Raw genomic sequence first — 16,487 nt, 5'->3', positions numbered from 1 at the left:
TTCAGAGCATGGAATTCGCATAGAGAAGACAGTTCCAAGAACACCACAAGAAAATGGTGTGTCAGAAAGGATGAATAGAATAATCATGGAACGTGCAAGGTGCATGAGATTGCATGCAAGATTGCCTTTACAGTTTTGGGAAGATGCTGTAGATACTGTTGTTTATCTAATAAACAGAGGGCCTTCAAGTTCCTTGGATGGTGGTGTTCAAGAGGAAGCATGGAGAGGTAAAAAGGTAAACTACTCTATTTTAAAGCCTTTTGGTTGTGAGGCCTTTGTCCATATTGATAAAGAAAATAGAAAAAAGCTTGAGGCAAAGTCAAAGAAATGTACCTTTATTGGATATGGTGTTAATGATTTTGGTTATCGCTTATATGATTACGAAAATCACAAAATCATTAGGAGCAGAGATGTAATATTCAATGAAAAGGTCTTGTATAAGAATTAGTTGCAGGGAAAGAAACCGGAAAAAGAAAACAAGGAATACGCAGTTCTTGATGAAATCACTGAAAAAGTAAAGGTGCCTGAAAATAATAATAATCAACAACCACAACAATAGCAACCACCACAACAACAACAGGCACCCCAAACACCTGAAAGTGGTGTTAGAAGATCTACCAGGATAAGAAGACCCCCTGAACGATACTCTCCTTCATTATATTATTTATTATTGACTAATTCCGGTGAACCCGAATGTTATGAAGAAGCAATGCAGGTTGAAAGCAGGAAGAAGTGGGAGGTAGCCATGGAAGAAGAGATGGACTCCTTAATGCATAACCAGAATTGGGATTTAGTCAGGTTGCCTGTAGGAAAAAACTACATTGAAGAATAAATGGGTTTACAGGCTGAAGGAAGAAGATGGAGGAAAACAGAGGTATAAAGCTAGACTTGTGGTGAAGGGGTTTGCACAGAAGAAAGGTATTGATTTTGATGAAATATTTTCTCCTGTTGCTAAAATGACTTCAATCAGAGCTATTTTAAGTCTTGTAGCAGCTGAAGATTCGCATCTTGAGCAGTTAGATGTAAAGACAGCCTTTCTCCATGGGGATTTGGAGGAAGAGATATATATGCAGCAGCCACAAGGATATGAGGTGAAAGGGAAGGAGAAACTAGTGTGCAGGTTGAAGAAGAGCTTGTATGGCTTAAAACAGGCTCCAAGGCAGTGGTATCTAAAATTTGACAAGTTTATGTCTGAACAAGGTTATACTAGCATTTGCACCTGATGTTGCAAAGGAAACGCCGTAAGGCATAAAGTGTGGAAAAATAGGAACATGTGAAGGGGCATTGTTGAAAGCAAGAGTGGATGATAAAGAGTTGCAATTGAGATTGTTAGTTATGTGTACGCTGAATATAAATATTTTATAAATAATAGTGTGTAGAAAAATAGTGACATGTGAATGGACATTGTTGAACGCAAAGGTGGATGATATTGAGTTACACTTGAAACTATTAGTTATGTGTGTTTTGAATATGGATAAGTAATAGTAGTGTGTGGAAGAATAGAAACATGTGAATGGACATTCTTGAAAGCAAGGGTGGATGATAATGAGTTATAGTTAATGTTATATAGAGGTTATCCATTATTCATGTAACAGTTGTTGTTTATGTGAACATATTTTTGTACATGATTTTAAGTTTCTTTTTGTATTTGGAGATTTTGTTTTTCCATATGTTACATATTTAAGAACGAATTGTCACTTTTAAAGAGGGCACACAAGGTTGCTAGCTGTCACAAACCATCATGAAAGTAAAAATTAAATGTCCTTTTCCTACTACATGGTTCTGTCAACTAGGTGTTTCGAAAAATACAAGTGAAAGCCATCAAACTCCTTGCTGAAATCAAACTCTCTGGTGAAATTTTCGTAAATATAGGGATGCACAAATTCCTTAACTTGCCAGAACTCTATTAAATGAAATTTTTCAGTACTAACTTCATATGAGATGTTATGAACTTTCTTTTGGATAAAACCTCAAATGTGAAATTTTCGTAAATATAGGGATGCACAAATTCTTTAACTTGCCAGAACTCTATTAAAATGACATTTTTCACTACTAACTTCATATGAGATGTCATGAACTTTCTTTTGGATAAAACCTCGAATGTGTTTTTAATATCCCAATTCAACTCTCGGTGAAATTTTCGTAGATATAGGGATGCACAAATTCCTTAACTTGCCAGAACTCTATTAAAATGACATTTTTCACTACTAAGTTCATATGAGATGTCAATTAAACTGTTTTATTATTATTATTTTAATTTTGTTTCATTATGCATACTAAATACTTTTTTCATATAAAACTAAATTTAAATGTTTACTCATTTACAAATACTACAACACATACCCCTTTTTCGGATTGATGTTTATGAGTAGTAGGCCAAAACTTGCGAAATGATTAAATTTATTTTCCAAAATTTTAGAGATGCCCATTTGAAAACCCTGGATATATTAGTGTTTGATATGAACAAGTTTCGAGCATACTGGTTGTTGAGGTACAGAGTTTTCTATAAATTGCTACCGAGCAAGGAAGAAGTCAAAAGAGGATTGGTATTAAAACCATGGCCGCAACTCAAGGACCTGTGTTCTTGTCCCCAAATAAGGATGCATGCCAAGTGTTTGACACAATACCTGAATGAGATGTTTGTTCATGGACTACGGTTCTTACAGGCTATGCAAAATGTGGGTATGTGGAAAATGCACGATGTCTGTTTGACAAAATGCATGAACGTAGCATAGTTTCCTGGAATGCAATGATTGCGGCATATGCCCGATGTGGTGATCAGGTTGAAGCCATGGATTTATATGGCCAGCTGCAATGGATGGGCACAAAACCTGATGAGTTCACCTTAGCCAGCGTTGTAAGTGCATGTGCAAGCATGGTGGATTTGGGATATGGGAGGAAAATTCATGGACAGGTTGTTAAGCTCGGATTTGAGTCAAATGTATTTGTTGGGACTGCTCTTGTTGATATGTATTCCAAATGTGGGAGAGTAGATGGTGCACGCCAAATGTTTTATTTAATGCCGGTTCGAAACAATGTTTCTTGGACTACCATGGTTGCAGGATATGCCCAAAATGGGCAAGCGGACGAGGCCACAAGGTTTTTTAATGAAATTCACCAGACCGGTATGAAGCCAAATGAGTTGACATTTGTCAGTGTCGTCAATGCGTGTGCTATTCTCATTGATTTGAGGTTTGGCAGACAGGTCCATGCGTACATTATCAAAAGTGGATTCCAGTCCCTAGTTTCCGTGTGCAATGCTATTGTTACAATGTATGCCAAAACTCAAACCATAGAAGATGCACTATGTGTGTTTGATAAAATGCAGGAGACTTAATCTCATGGAATGCAATTATTGCAGGATATGCACATAATGACCATTATCAAGAGGCCTTAGAGGTTAGTTTCCAAATGAAACAGATAGGTGTGAAACTGAATCAATTCACTTATGCAAGAATTCTCAGTGTAAGTTGCAGCTTACCTACTTTTGAAGAAGGTAAACAACTTCACGGCCACATTATCCAGACTGGTTTTGACTCAAATATGTTTGTTGGAAGTGCTCTTGTAGACATGTATGCTAAATCTGGCAGCCTACAATATGCCCGTCAAGTGTTAGACAAAATTCCTGAACAAGATGTGATCTCTTGCAATGCAATGATTGCAGGGTATGTGCAGCATGGGTATAGTGAAGAGGCTCTAAAAATCTTTTGTCAAATGCAACACACTGGTTTGAAGCCAAATGAGGCAACTTTTGCTAGCATTGTTAGTGCGTGTACCAACCTATCAGTGCTTGAGCATGGAAGACACATCCATGCCCACATTCTCTGTATGGGGTTTGAGTCACCCATGTCTAGATGTCTATGGTCAACGCCCTAGTTACTATGTATGCCAAATGTGGAGGCATAAAAGATGCACGGAAAGTTTTCGAGAAGATGATTGAGTGTGATGTTGTCTCATGGAATGAAATGATTGTTGGTCATGCTCAGCATGGGGATGGGGTGGAAACCTTGAAACTTTTTGAGCAAAATGCTACTGACAGGCATTAGTCCAGATGCCATAACCTTCCTTGGTTTCTCTCTACTTGCAGCCATATAGGTCTAGTAGATTGAGGACATTATTACTTTCATTCCATGAGGCATGAACATAACATCACACCAAGAATGGATCATCATGCTTGCATGATTGACCTTCTTAGTCGTGCTGGTCGTCTAGACGAGGCAGAAGATTTCATCAATAAGATGCCATTTGAACCTTATGTCAGTATCTGGGTGGTACTACTCAGTGCTTGCAGAATTCACGGCAATATGGAAATAGGAAAGCGTGTCGCACAATTTTTTTTCGATTTGGAGCCGAAAAATACTTCGGAATATGTGCTGCTTTCAAATATCTATTCTGCAGCTGGTAGGTGGGATGATGCAGCCAAGGTTAGAAAAATGATGAAAGACAGAGATGCTAAAAAGAAGCTAGGGTTCAGCGGGATTGAGGTCAAGAATAGAGTACATGCATTCATGTCAGCAGATAGATCACACCCACAAATAGAGGAAGTTCATGCAATGTTGAATACATTGGCCGGGCCAATGGACGAGGCGGGTTATGTACCGAACAAAAACTTTGTCCTCCATCACAGTGAGAAGCTAGCCATTGCATTTGGGCTTATGAGCACACCTCCAGGGGCCCCTATTCGAATAAAGAACCTTCGTGTATGTGGTGACTGTCATAATGCTGTCAAGTTTATTTCTAAGATTGTTGGACGTGAAATTGTAGCAAGGGACGCTATACGTTTTCACCATTTTAGGAATGGAACGTGCTCTTGTCAGGATTATTGGTAATACAAGATGAAGTTTGAGCACTATTTGGGAGTGGGTTGAATGCTTCTCTATACTATCCTCTATTGGTCTAGAAGTTGCTTCTTGTGACACGTGGAAATAAGGAGAAACATGCTGAGAATATGTCAATTGTCTCGTAGATTCTTCATGTGGAGCAAGCTCACCTCTGGTAAGTTTCATACAAGATTCTGCATTGCTTTGATAGCATGAATGGATGCGTTAAAAATTTAGTATGTTAAGCTTGATTATTGACAAGACGGTTCTGATCTTGTTGCATGACACATAAGACACTTTCTTTTATAGTACTCATTTCTAACATTTTTGGCTGTCTTTATAGCTGCACCAGTTTGGCAAATTGTCAAAATTTCCCTTTGGATAAATGTTAGGAACATCACTTTCTAAAGAGAACAAAAGCATGGGTGAGAAGCAACATTACAAAACATATGTTTTTTCACAATTCTGCTTTTTATATGTTGAAGTGTTAATTCAGTCATTTATCATTATTGAGTTGCTAAGAAGGAGGGATGCAATCGATATTTCTTGATCAGGAAACCAAGTTGAACTTTTAAATGGAAGGGAACAAATGGCATGTTGATTAATGTCAAACATTGATAAATCCCAACTTTGGAACGGCGCGACATTGTTTATGTAAGCCCCCATCATTGTAAGTCAGGTTTATACTAATTTTATATTATTTCAGAATCAAGTTTTGATTTAATTTAATTATAATTTTAAGCTAGTAAAATATCAAGTACCCTAGAAGAATGAGACCTTTAAATTATGGTCCAATTAAATGTTTAAAAATTATTATTATTTTTAATAATATTGAAATATAAATATTTGTTTTTCAAAGTTAAACATTATAAATTACATTGGTCAATAAATCAATAAACAAAAAAATACTATAATCTTATCTCAGTAAAAACTAATAATAATTATTTGTTTTTCAAAATTAAACATTGCATAATTACATTGTTCAATAAGTCAATAAGCTTTTTATATTGTAAAGTCACTTTTTATATTGCAAAGTCTTACCTCAGTAAAAACTAATAATAATCCAATTACTATAAGAAAATAGATCCTTATATCATAAACAAATTATCTTTATACTAATTCAATATTTAACTTCACCATAATATTATATATAAACTTAATATATGTTCTTTCTCAATAAAGAAAGAAAAAATTACTTGTTTTATATGGAAACTCATTTAGAATTGAAGTCACAGAGGCTTAGAAACAAAAATGGGATATTGCCTAAAACAGCCTGCATATCTTGACAATTGTGAGTTATATTTGCCTAAAACAGCCTGCATATCTTGACAATTGTGAGTTATATAATCCGTGGTATTATCTTGTTCTAAGAAGACAGAAGGCTCAGAAAAAAAAATGGGATATTGCCTAAAACAGCCTGCATATCTCGACTTATTGCGAGTTGTATAATCCATGGTATTATCTTGTTTTAAGAAGACAGAAGGTGTACTGGAGCAACAATATCATATAATGGATTGAAAATAGAATGTGTTGCAATCAGATCGAATAATGGATTGAAAATATCAAAATTAGCAGAATGAAAGTAGATTCTGTATCCAGTAAAAAATTTGGCATCAAAATAGAAAGGATGCCAGATTAAGCGACATAAAAAAATGACAGAAAACAGATAGAAAATATCAAAAAATTGAAAATAAATATTGTGCACAGGAGCTCCACAATATTTCAGAACTGTGAATAATGGATAACTTTGTGTGATCATGCCTCGCATGCATAAAAGGCAAAGAAATAAGTTATTTAACCTGAATTTTAAAACCCTCCAACTCAGTATACTCTCATAATATAGAGGATCCTTTATTTTTTAAAAGCAGAGGAATATCAATGCATGTATGGTATCTGCAACTTTGAATAAAAGGCATGGTTTGACCACTGAAAAAACCTTGTGTTCTTTAAAATATTATTCATACAGTTTTTGTCTCCATGGACAAAAATAGTGCTTTCAACAAGTCAGCCAACCAGCTACCCTTGCAAAGGACAGAGGAGGTCAGCCAACCAGCTACCCTTGCAAAGGACAGAGGAGGTTCAAACATATCCAGAAAGAGCCGATCTAATTTTCTCAACCAATCTCTCATGCAATCCAAATTGACATGATTTGCCAAGAAGACAAGGCTCCCAAGGAGTCAATCATGCAGCTTGTTGGACTTATTTATATACTAGATCTTTATTACACACCACCTTACATGTACTATTTTCCACAATAATAATTTGAAAATTTTAAGTAGGGAGTCAAGATGGCTTTACAAATATGGCACTGTTTAGGCCTGACACCTGGTTAAATTAAAATATATACCCTTTAACGAGGAATATGAACGGCACACAGATAAGGCACGCAGCAGCAATGGTGGGTACAACAACTCCCTGATCAAAAGCCTTTTTAATACCCCCTGTCCTGGTGACGTGTTGATAGATCAAGTATGCAGAAGCCGCTATGGAAATGACCATTCCAGCTTGGGTTCCTCTGCAAATCAACAACATCCCATAAACTACCATCCACATTTCCAAACACCAATTCAATCATTTGTTAAGGAAAACAACAACTTGCCTCAGGTTCATGGCTTGATAAGGAGCAATAATCACCAGTAACACAAATAAAAATGGCAGTTCCAATTCCCCTGTTCCCAACAAATTAAGTTTGTCAAACACTACAGTTCTGTCATGCAATTCAACTCAATATACTGTGCAGGAAAGAACGACCAAGTAAGTAAAATAGGATGGCATTTGAGTTCTTGTGACTCACCAGGAATGTAGTAAAATAGTCTAACAAGGAAGACCAAAAAGGCAGTCCACAAACCATAATCACCTCTGTAATAATGTAGACAAACAAATCCAAATGTGGGGCGAAGTTTAAACTCTCAGTTCACTTCAATGGAATTTGTCTAATTTTGCAACTGGGAAATACCTGGTCACCTGATCCAAGAAATGACATCTCCAGGTGCCTCTAGGGCCAACAGTGGAGCAAGGAAAGATTTGTCGATGGCTGTGTGCTTTGATAACATCAAAACCCTGCAACACCATAATTGAATCATTTTTTGCCTCAACAACTACTTGAGTCCCAAAAATAAAAGTTGAATTATGACTCAAAAAAGCCTAATGCCTTTTTTAGAGTACTGACCTTTGGATACATTCTTGGATATGTGGGCACATTGTAATATTTTCCTACTGCTATTTGGATTTGAATCCATGAATACATTCTAGGATATGTTGGAATTTCTGTACACCCTACAACTGTTAAGAATGTTTTTTCTTGTCCCATTTAATGACAACAAGGAACCCACCTGTTTTTGAGGAATTAAGTAAGCTAATGTGGGTGTCCTAGCAAATAAAAATGTATAGCTTGTTATAGTTAAGTGTTTCTTGTAATGGATTTTGTTAATCTCAAGGTAATGGACTGAATGTTTATATGATGTGCATAGTTGACTATTTCCAAATAAAGGTATGCAAAGAGTGAACAATGCAGAAATATTTTTAAATGAAAACTATCAACTGATTTTTGATGGACATGAGCAAAGTCAACTGTTTGACTTTGATCATATCAATCATATCGGGTATTCCACTATAATAAGATAGCTTGCCATCACATATATGACAACTACAAGTTAAATTGTCTAAGAGGATTTGAAATCTTTTGCATCCCTGTTGATGAAAATTGTTTCACCATTGATTGCCTTTAGGTTCAAGGATTATATCAGAGGACACGCCGATAACATTTGTGGATTATATCTTCTACTTGCTGCATGTTGCAATCTATGTACTGAAGGAATTTTTCATAAGCTAATGGTTCATCTGAGGATCTAAATGTGTAGATTACAGAGGGCTTGTTTAGGCCTGCCTCTGAGGGAAGTCTAAGGATCTCTTATGATACTTGGAGAAAAGACCTACAATTGACACAAAGTCAAACGCTTGTTCACTATCTATGCAACAAATTCCATGTGATCAATGAGAGGTTTGAGATGATATGATGGCATCAAATATTGACTACAGCAGGATAAATTTGCACATGTCAAGTCTGATGAAATTTTGGGCTTCGGGTTTGTAAGCCCTAGAAGATCTGAAGCAAATCTTGAGTTAATTCTAAATTCTGTGGCATTATTGAAGCCGTGGCATAAAATCGGATACTTTGAAACAAAACCTGAGCCCCATTCTAAATTGATCTTTAGACTTTTGTTGTAGCGAGTTTGTGCTTGTTGCTGTTCAAGGGTTCATTAATAAACTGATGTTTAACTTTCCATGGCTATGTTGAGCTCATAATGATGCCATTGACTATAGTAAGATTGTTGGTTGTGTCATGATTAATGTATTTAAGTATGCTGAGTGAAAGGCTGCCTGAGCTAAGATGGCAATTGTTGCCATGATGACCAGGAAGAGGTTTTATACTGCGATGTGTATTGCTCTATCCAAGAATCTTTTTTACTAAAGCCTGCTACTGCCAGTTTTGTTGAAACAGGAAGGGTATATGGAAGAATCATTTATAGCAGGAGTGCTAACAGGAGAGTGGTGATACAAGTTAAATTTTCTAAGAGGATTTGAAATCTTTTGCATCCCTGTTGATGAAAATTGTTTCACCATTGATTGCCTTTAGCTTCAAGGATTATATCAGAGGACACGCAGATAACATTTGTGGATTATATCTTCTACTTGCTGCATGTTGTAATCTATGTACTGAAGGAATGTTTCATAAGCCAACGGTTCATCTGAGGATCTAAATGTGTAGATTACAGAGGTCTTGTTTAGGCCTGCCCCTGAGGGAAGTCTGAGGATCTCTTATGATACTTGGAGAAAAGGCCTACAATTGACACAAAGTCAAACTCTTGTTCACTATCTATGCAACAAATTCCAGGTGATCAATGAGAGGTTTGAAATGATATGATGGCATCCAATATTGACTACAGTAGGATAAATTTGCACATGTCAATTCTGATGAAATTTTGGGCTTCGGGTTTGTAAGCCCTAGAAGACCTGTAGCAAATCCTGAGTTAATTCTAACTTCTGTGGCATTATTGAAGCCGTGGCATAAAATCGAATATTTTGAAACAAAACCTGAGCCCCATTCTAAATTGATCTTTAGACTTTTGTTGTAGCGAGTTTGTGCTCGTTGTTGTTCAAGGGTTCATTAATAAACTCATGTTTAACTTGCCATGGCTATGTTGAGCTCATAATGATGCCATTGACTATAGTGAGACTGTTGGTTGTGTCATGATTAATGTACTTAAGTATGCTGAGTGAAAAAAACCTTGTGTTCTTTAAAATATTATTCATACAGTTTTTGTCTCCATGGACAAAAATAGTGCTTTCAACAAGTCAGCCAACCAGCTACCCTTGCAAAGGACAGAGGAGGTTGAAACATATCCATAAAGAGTAGATCTAATTTTCTCAACCAATCTCTCATGCAATCCAAATTGACATGATTTGCCAAGAAGACAAGGCTCCCAAGGAGTCAATCATGCAGCTTGTTGGACTTATTTATATACTCGATCTTTATTACACACCACCTTACATGTACTAGTTTCCACAATAATAATTTGAAAATTTTAAGTAGGGAGTCCAGATGGCTTTACAAATATGGCACTTTTTAGGCCTGACACCTGGTTAAATTAAAATATATACCCTTTAATGAGGAATATGAACGACACACAGATAAGGCACGCAACAGCAATGGTGGGTACAACAACTCCCTGATAAAAAGCCTTTTTAATACCCCCTGTCCTGGTAACGTGTTGATAGATCAAGTATGCAGAAACCGCTATGGAAAAGACCATTCCAGCTTGGGTTCCTCTGCAAACCAACAACATCCCATAAACTACCATCCACATTTCCAGAGACCAATTTAATCATTTGTTAAGGAAAACAACAACTTGCCTCAGGTTCATGGCTTGATAAGGAGCAATAATCACCAGTAACACAAATAAAAATGGCAGTTCCAATTCCCCTGTTCCCAACAAATTAAGTTTGTCAAACACTACAGTTCTGTCATGCAATTCAACTCAATATACTGTGCAGAAAAGAACGACCAAGTAAAATAGGATGGCATTTGAGTTCTTGTGACTCACCAGGAATGTAGTAAAATAGTCTAACAAGGAAGACCAAAAAGGCAGTCCACAAACCATAATCACCTCTGTAATAATGTAGACAAACAAATCCAAATGTGGGGTGAAGTTTAAACTCTCAGTTCACTTCACTGGAATTTGTCCAATTTTGCAACTGGGAAGAACCTGGTCACCTGATCCAAGAAATGACATCTCCAGGTGCCTCTAGGGCCAACAGTGGAACAAGGAAAGATTTGTCGATGGCTGTGTGCTTTGATAACATCAAAACCCTGCAACACCATAATTGAATCATTTTTTGCCTCAACAACTACTTGAGTCCCAAAAATAAAAGTTGAATTATGACTCAAAAAAGCCTAATGCCTTTTTTAGAGTACTGACCTTTGGATACATTCTTGGATATGTGGGCACATTGTAATATTTTCCTAATGCTATTTGGATTCGAATCCATGAATACATTCTAGGATATGTTGGAATTTCTGTACACCCTACAATTGTTAAGAATGTTTTTTCTTGTCCCATTTAATGACAACAAGAAACCCACCTGTTTTTGAGGAATAAAGTAAGCTAATGTGGGTGTCCTAGCAAATAAAAATGTATAGCTTGTTATAGTTAAGTGTTTCTTGTAATGGATTTTGTTAATCTCAAGGTAATGGACTGAATGTTTATATGATGTGCATAGTTGACTATTTCCAAATAAAGGCATGCAAAGAGTGAACAATGCAGAAATATTTTTAAATGAAAACTATCAACTGATTTTTGATGGACATGAGCAAAGTCAATTGTTTGACTTTGATCATATCAATCATATCATGTATTCCACTATAATAAGATAGCTTGCCATCACATATATAACAACTACAAGTTAAATTGTCTAAGAGGATTTGAAATCTTTTGCATCTCTGTTGATGAAAATTGTTTCACCATTGATTGCCTTTAGCTTCAAGGATTATATCAGAGGACACGCAGATAACATTTGTGGATTATATCTTCTACTTGCTGCATGTTGTAATCTATGTACTGCAGGAATTTTTCATAAGCTAATGGTTCATCTGAGGATCTAAATGTGTAGATTACAGAGGGCTTGTTTAGGCCTGCCTCTGAGGGAGGTTTGAGGATCTCTTATGATAGGTGGAGAAAAGACCTACAATTGACACAAAGTCAAACTCTTGTTCACTATATATGCAACAAATTCCAGGTGATCAATGAGAGGTTTGAAATGATATGATGGCATCCAATATTGACTACAGCAGGATAAATTTGCACATGTCAAGTCTGATGAAATTTTGGGCTTCGGGTTTGTAAGCCCTAGAAGACCTGAAGCAAATCCTGAGTTAATTCTAAATTCTGTGGCATTATTGAAGCCGTGGCATAAAATCAAATATTTTGAAACAAAACCCGAGCCCCATTCTAAATTGATCTTTAGACTTGTGTTGTAGCGAGTTTGTGCTTGTTGCTGTTCAAGGGTTCATTAATAAACTTATGTTTAACTTGCCATGGCTATGTTGAGCTCATAATGATGCCATTGACTATAGTAAGATTGTTGGTTGTGTCATGATTAATGTATTTAAGTATGCTGAGTGAAAGGCTGCCTGAGCTAAGATGGCAATTGTTGCCTTGATGACCAGGAAGAGGTTTTATACTGCGATGTGTATTGCTCTATCCAAGAATCTTTTTCACTAAAGCCTGCTACTGCCAGTTTTGTTAAAACAGGAAGGGTATATGGAAGAATCATTTATAGTAGGAGTGCTAACAGGAATGTGGTGATACAAGTTAAATTGTCTAAGAGGATTTGAAATCTTTTGCATCCCTGTTGATGAAAATTGTTTCACCATTGATTGCCTTTAGCTTCAAGGATTATATCAGAGGACACGCAGATAACATTTGTGGATTATATCTTCTACTTGCTGCATGTTGTAATCTATGTACTGAAGGAATTTTTCATAAGCTAATGGTTCATCTGAGGATCTAAATGTGTAGATTACAAAGGGCTTGTTTAGGCCTGCCTCTGAGGGAAGTCTGAGGATCTCTTATGATACTTGGAGAAAAGACCTACAATTGACACAAAGTCAAACTCTTGTTCACTATCTATGCAACAAATTCCACGTGATCAATGAGAGGTTTGAAATGATATGATGGCATCCAATATTGACTACAGCAGGATAAATTTGCACATGTCAAGTCTGATGAAATTTTGGGCTTCGGGTTTGTAAGCCCTAGAAGATCTGAAGCAAATCTTGAGTTAATTCTAAATTCTGTGGCATTATTGAAGCCGTGGCATAAAATCGAATATTTTGAACCAAAACCTGAGCCCCATTCTAAATTGATCTTTAGACTTTTGTTGTAGCGAGTTTGTGCTCATTGCTGTTCAAGGGTTCATTAACAAACTCATGTTTAACTTGCCATGGCTATGTTGAGCTCATAATGATGCCATTGACTATAGTAAGATTGTTGGTTGTGTCACGATTAATGCACTTAAGTATGCTGAGTGAAAAAAACCTTGTGTTCTTTAAAATATTATTCATACAGTTTTTGTCTCCATGGACAAAAATAGTGCTTTCAACAAGTCAGCCAACCAGCTACCCTTGCAAAGGACAGAGGAGGTTCAAACATATCCAGAAAGAGCAGATCTAATTTTCTCAACCAATCTCTCATGCAGTCCAAATTGACATGATTGTCCAAGAAGACAAGGCTCCCAAGAGAGCCTTTGAGGTATTCCAAGAGAGCCTTTGAGGTATTCCATTTTCTGAGAGGAATATATTGACAATTGGAAACAGCCAGAAAGCAAAAGCTAAAAAGCTCAACAGATTGCTGTAGTAGAAAAATCTAGTAAATTGAGGTTGCCTATCCCAAATTAGTTAGCATTCTGAAGGAGCCCCTTGTCTCAACAGTAGGCTTGAGAGAGATTGTCCTTAACAAAGTTATCCTTAGCAGAGTTTTGAACTTGAGAGAGATTGTCCTTAACAAAGTTATCCTTAGCAGAGTTTTGAGCTGATCTTTAGAGGGGGGGATTGTATAGCTAGAAAACCAATCCGAGATGCTCTAAGAGAGATTGTCATTAACAAATTTATCCTTAGAAGAGTTTTGAGCTGATCTTTAGAGAGGGGATTGTATAGCTGCAAAACCAATCCAGGATGCTCTAAGAAAGGCTTATCTAATCATTGTTTTACACAAATTCTGCACAAAATGAAAGATGACCGAGAAAGCAATTGAGAGGTTTGAAATGATATGATGGCATCCAATATTGACTACAGCAGGATAAATTTGCACATGTCAAGTCTGATGAAATTTTGGGCTTCGGGTTTGTAAGCCCTAGAAGATCTGAAGCAAATCTTGAGTTAATTCTAAATTCTGTGGCATTATTGAAGCCGTGGCATAAAATCGAATATTTTGAACCAAAACCTGAGCCCCATTCTAAATTGATCTTTAGACTTTTGTTCTAAATTGTGAATGAACTTATCCACTTCCGATCTCAACAAACCCGAGTTCATGAAGGACGAGGAAGTGGATCTGTCGATAAAACCCCCCATTGCTTCTTAATTCCACATTTCCCACACATCATTTCAATTCAAGCAGCTCAAAATGAATTAAATTTGTTCAAGCAGCCCAGCATGGAAGAATCTTAAGGAAAAAACAAGAAAGCATGAATAAGTGAGTTTTATATGATAGAAAATTAAAAACCTGAGAGAGGTAGGAGGGGTTGTAAAATGGGCATTATTGATCATCTTCTGCTGCTGCTTTGGAGTCCTAATGGGATTAAGGGCAGAATTAACCTTGCAGAGCGAAGGCCCCAGTCACATACAAAAAGTGAAAGTTTAACACATTATAAATTAATATTATCAATGTAAAAAATAAAGGTATGAAAAACCCACGTATGTGTTCCTATAAAGACAAAATGGATTAAGTTAATGAGAAAACAAGCTTTTACAAAATTGTTTCATGTTTCTGATGCATGCCTGAAAGGAAGAGAGAAAAAATGCAAAACAGTTCAACACTCAAATTACAAAAGAATTATACCACTTACTTGTCCTAGATCACCCATAAGTTTCAAATGCCTGGGTGAATCCTCCGAACCTCTAAAGGGAACCAGAACTTGAGAACCCGTCTTAGCTGCACATTGATAAAAACAGTGAGCAACAGTGCCTAAAGCCAAAGTATTTGTCTAATGCAAAAAAAAAAACAAAAAACACAAACTGTGTACAAACAGAGACATTATTGACACTACAACAAATGATGCGATATACCAAGTTGCTGCACAACATATCGACCGAGGAAGCCCGTGGCTCCAAAGACGGTTGCAATGATACCGCTGACACAATGAATCACAGATGATCATTAGTTAGGGTATCTACTTCAAGATCTCCCCGATCACTGAAATTGTTTTTATTACAAAGGAAATCCAACTGCCATTTCCATGCCTGGTTTTCACTGTTTGACCATCAACATATATTGAATTGATGTCTCCATATCATAGACGCTCTATGGTTACAACCTAGTGGGGTTAGACGAAAACCTGAAAGATGATCTCCCTCCGGTTCCCTTGCAAATAAGGTGCCCAATGCCCAGATTCATATCGCCATTTTCGTCTCTCCGACTTCCGGTGATATGAACCCCGGCTATGGCAGAAATCGACCGCGCTAATCAACGGCTCAACCTCTCTCCATCGTCTAACATATAATCTGACGGTATTTGAGGGTGACAGATAGACAATAAGGGGAGTTCATTTCAGAGGGGAAAGCCTTACGGCGTAAAAATTATCAATTTAATTATTCAAAATTAGTCAAAAAGAAAAAAAATAATTGTTATAGATTACAAAAGTCTTAAATTTAACTTATTATATTATTTCAAAATTCTAATTCCATTGTTTATAAACATAAATTTATTCTAATTTAGAATCTATGGTTCAAAAGATCTCAGACTTCAAAATAATTAATCTTTAACCATTCTTTGAAGACTTCAAAATAATTAATCTTTAACCATTCTTTGAACAACTTTGACTGGGAGGATCTCAAACTTCAAATATTTAATCTGTACTCTTCTTTGAATAACGGATCTCAGACTTCAAAATAATTAATCTTTAACCATTCTTTGAACAACTTTGGCTGGGAGGATCTCAGACTTCAAAATATTTAATCTATAACCCTTCTTTGAATAACTTTGGCTGGGAGTTCAGACTGGGAAAAAAATTCCCACCCTTCATTAAGGGCTCAGTTTAATAGTTAAAATATTTTTTCTTCGAAATCTCGTTACAATTTCAAGTCATATAGTAATTTTTTATTAATATTTTTGAATGCTTAAAGGAATTCAGAACATCAAAAAATTTTAGAGTATTATTCTGCGTTAAATAACTTAAACTAAAATTTTTGAAAATGCATAAATTTTTGGTTAAATTTGATCAAAAACTGAAAAAAAAAAAAAGAGAGAAAGAGACTAGTGATTAAACAATTTAAACTAAGTGCATAAATTTTCAGTTAAGATTGCCTTTAAAAACCATTTCATCTGGACTAATCTTTTGGTTAAATAAGTAATTGCCCACTGAAGTGTAAAAAAAATCTGAGAAACAACTGAA

The 16,487-nt window shown here is 36.2% G+C and overlaps 2 protein-coding genes and 3 pseudogenes across 2 annotated transcripts; 3 read left to right on the top strand and 2 right to left on the bottom strand.

The window, feature by feature from the left end:
* The first annotated feature begins 2,716 nt into the window (after positions 1-2,716).
* LOC149170105 (putative pentatricopeptide repeat-containing protein At3g23330 pseudogene) lies at positions 2,717-3,337 on the top strand (annotated as a pseudogene).
* A 74-nt stretch (positions 3,338-3,411) lies between these two features.
* On the top strand, positions 3,412-4,046 carry LOC149170104 (putative pentatricopeptide repeat-containing protein At3g13770, mitochondrial pseudogene; annotated as a pseudogene).
* A 114-nt stretch (positions 4,047-4,160) lies between these two features.
* On the top strand, positions 4,161-4,829 carry LOC149170103 (pentatricopeptide repeat-containing protein At2g22070 pseudogene; annotated as a pseudogene).
* A 2,077-nt stretch (positions 4,830-6,906) lies between these two features.
* On the bottom strand, positions 6,907-11,247 carry LOC149170102 (uncharacterized). The gene is made up of 8 exons (XM_089428878.1): positions 11,095-11,247; positions 10,925-10,989; positions 10,734-10,803; positions 10,482-10,649; positions 7,785-7,880; positions 7,615-7,679; positions 7,420-7,489; positions 6,907-7,335 (listed from the first exon to the last, which is right to left on the bottom strand). The coding sequence occupies exons 1-8, from the start codon at positions 11,211-11,213 to the stop codon at positions 7,155-7,157; spliced, it is 834 nt and encodes a 277-aa protein (XP_089285004.1). The 5' UTR covers positions 11,214-11,247; the 3' UTR covers positions 6,907-7,154.
* Positions 11,248-14,505: 3,258 nt separating this feature from the next.
* LOC149170101 (NADH dehydrogenase [ubiquinone] 1 alpha subcomplex subunit 9, mitochondrial-like) lies at positions 14,506-15,540 on the bottom strand. Its single transcript, XM_089425445.1, has 4 exons — positions 15,432-15,540; positions 15,163-15,227; positions 14,943-15,028; positions 14,506-14,691 (listed from the first exon to the last, which is right to left on the bottom strand). Exons 1-4 carry the CDS (start codon positions 15,488-15,490, stop codon positions 14,506-14,508), a joined length of 396 nt encoding a protein of 131 aa, XP_089281571.1. The 5' UTR covers positions 15,491-15,540.
* Between the last annotated feature and the right edge of the window lie 947 nt (positions 15,541-16,487).

Source organism: Pinus tabuliformis, chromosome 4_2, assembly GCF_031772625.1.
Source record: "Pinus tabuliformis cultivar Carrire ecotype Pingquan chromosome 4_2, CPIR1, whole genome shotgun sequence".
Taxonomy (NCBI): Eukaryota; Viridiplantae; Streptophyta; class Pinopsida; order Pinales; family Pinaceae; genus Pinus; species Pinus tabuliformis.
This window is presented reverse-complemented; position numbering and strand designations above follow the sequence as displayed.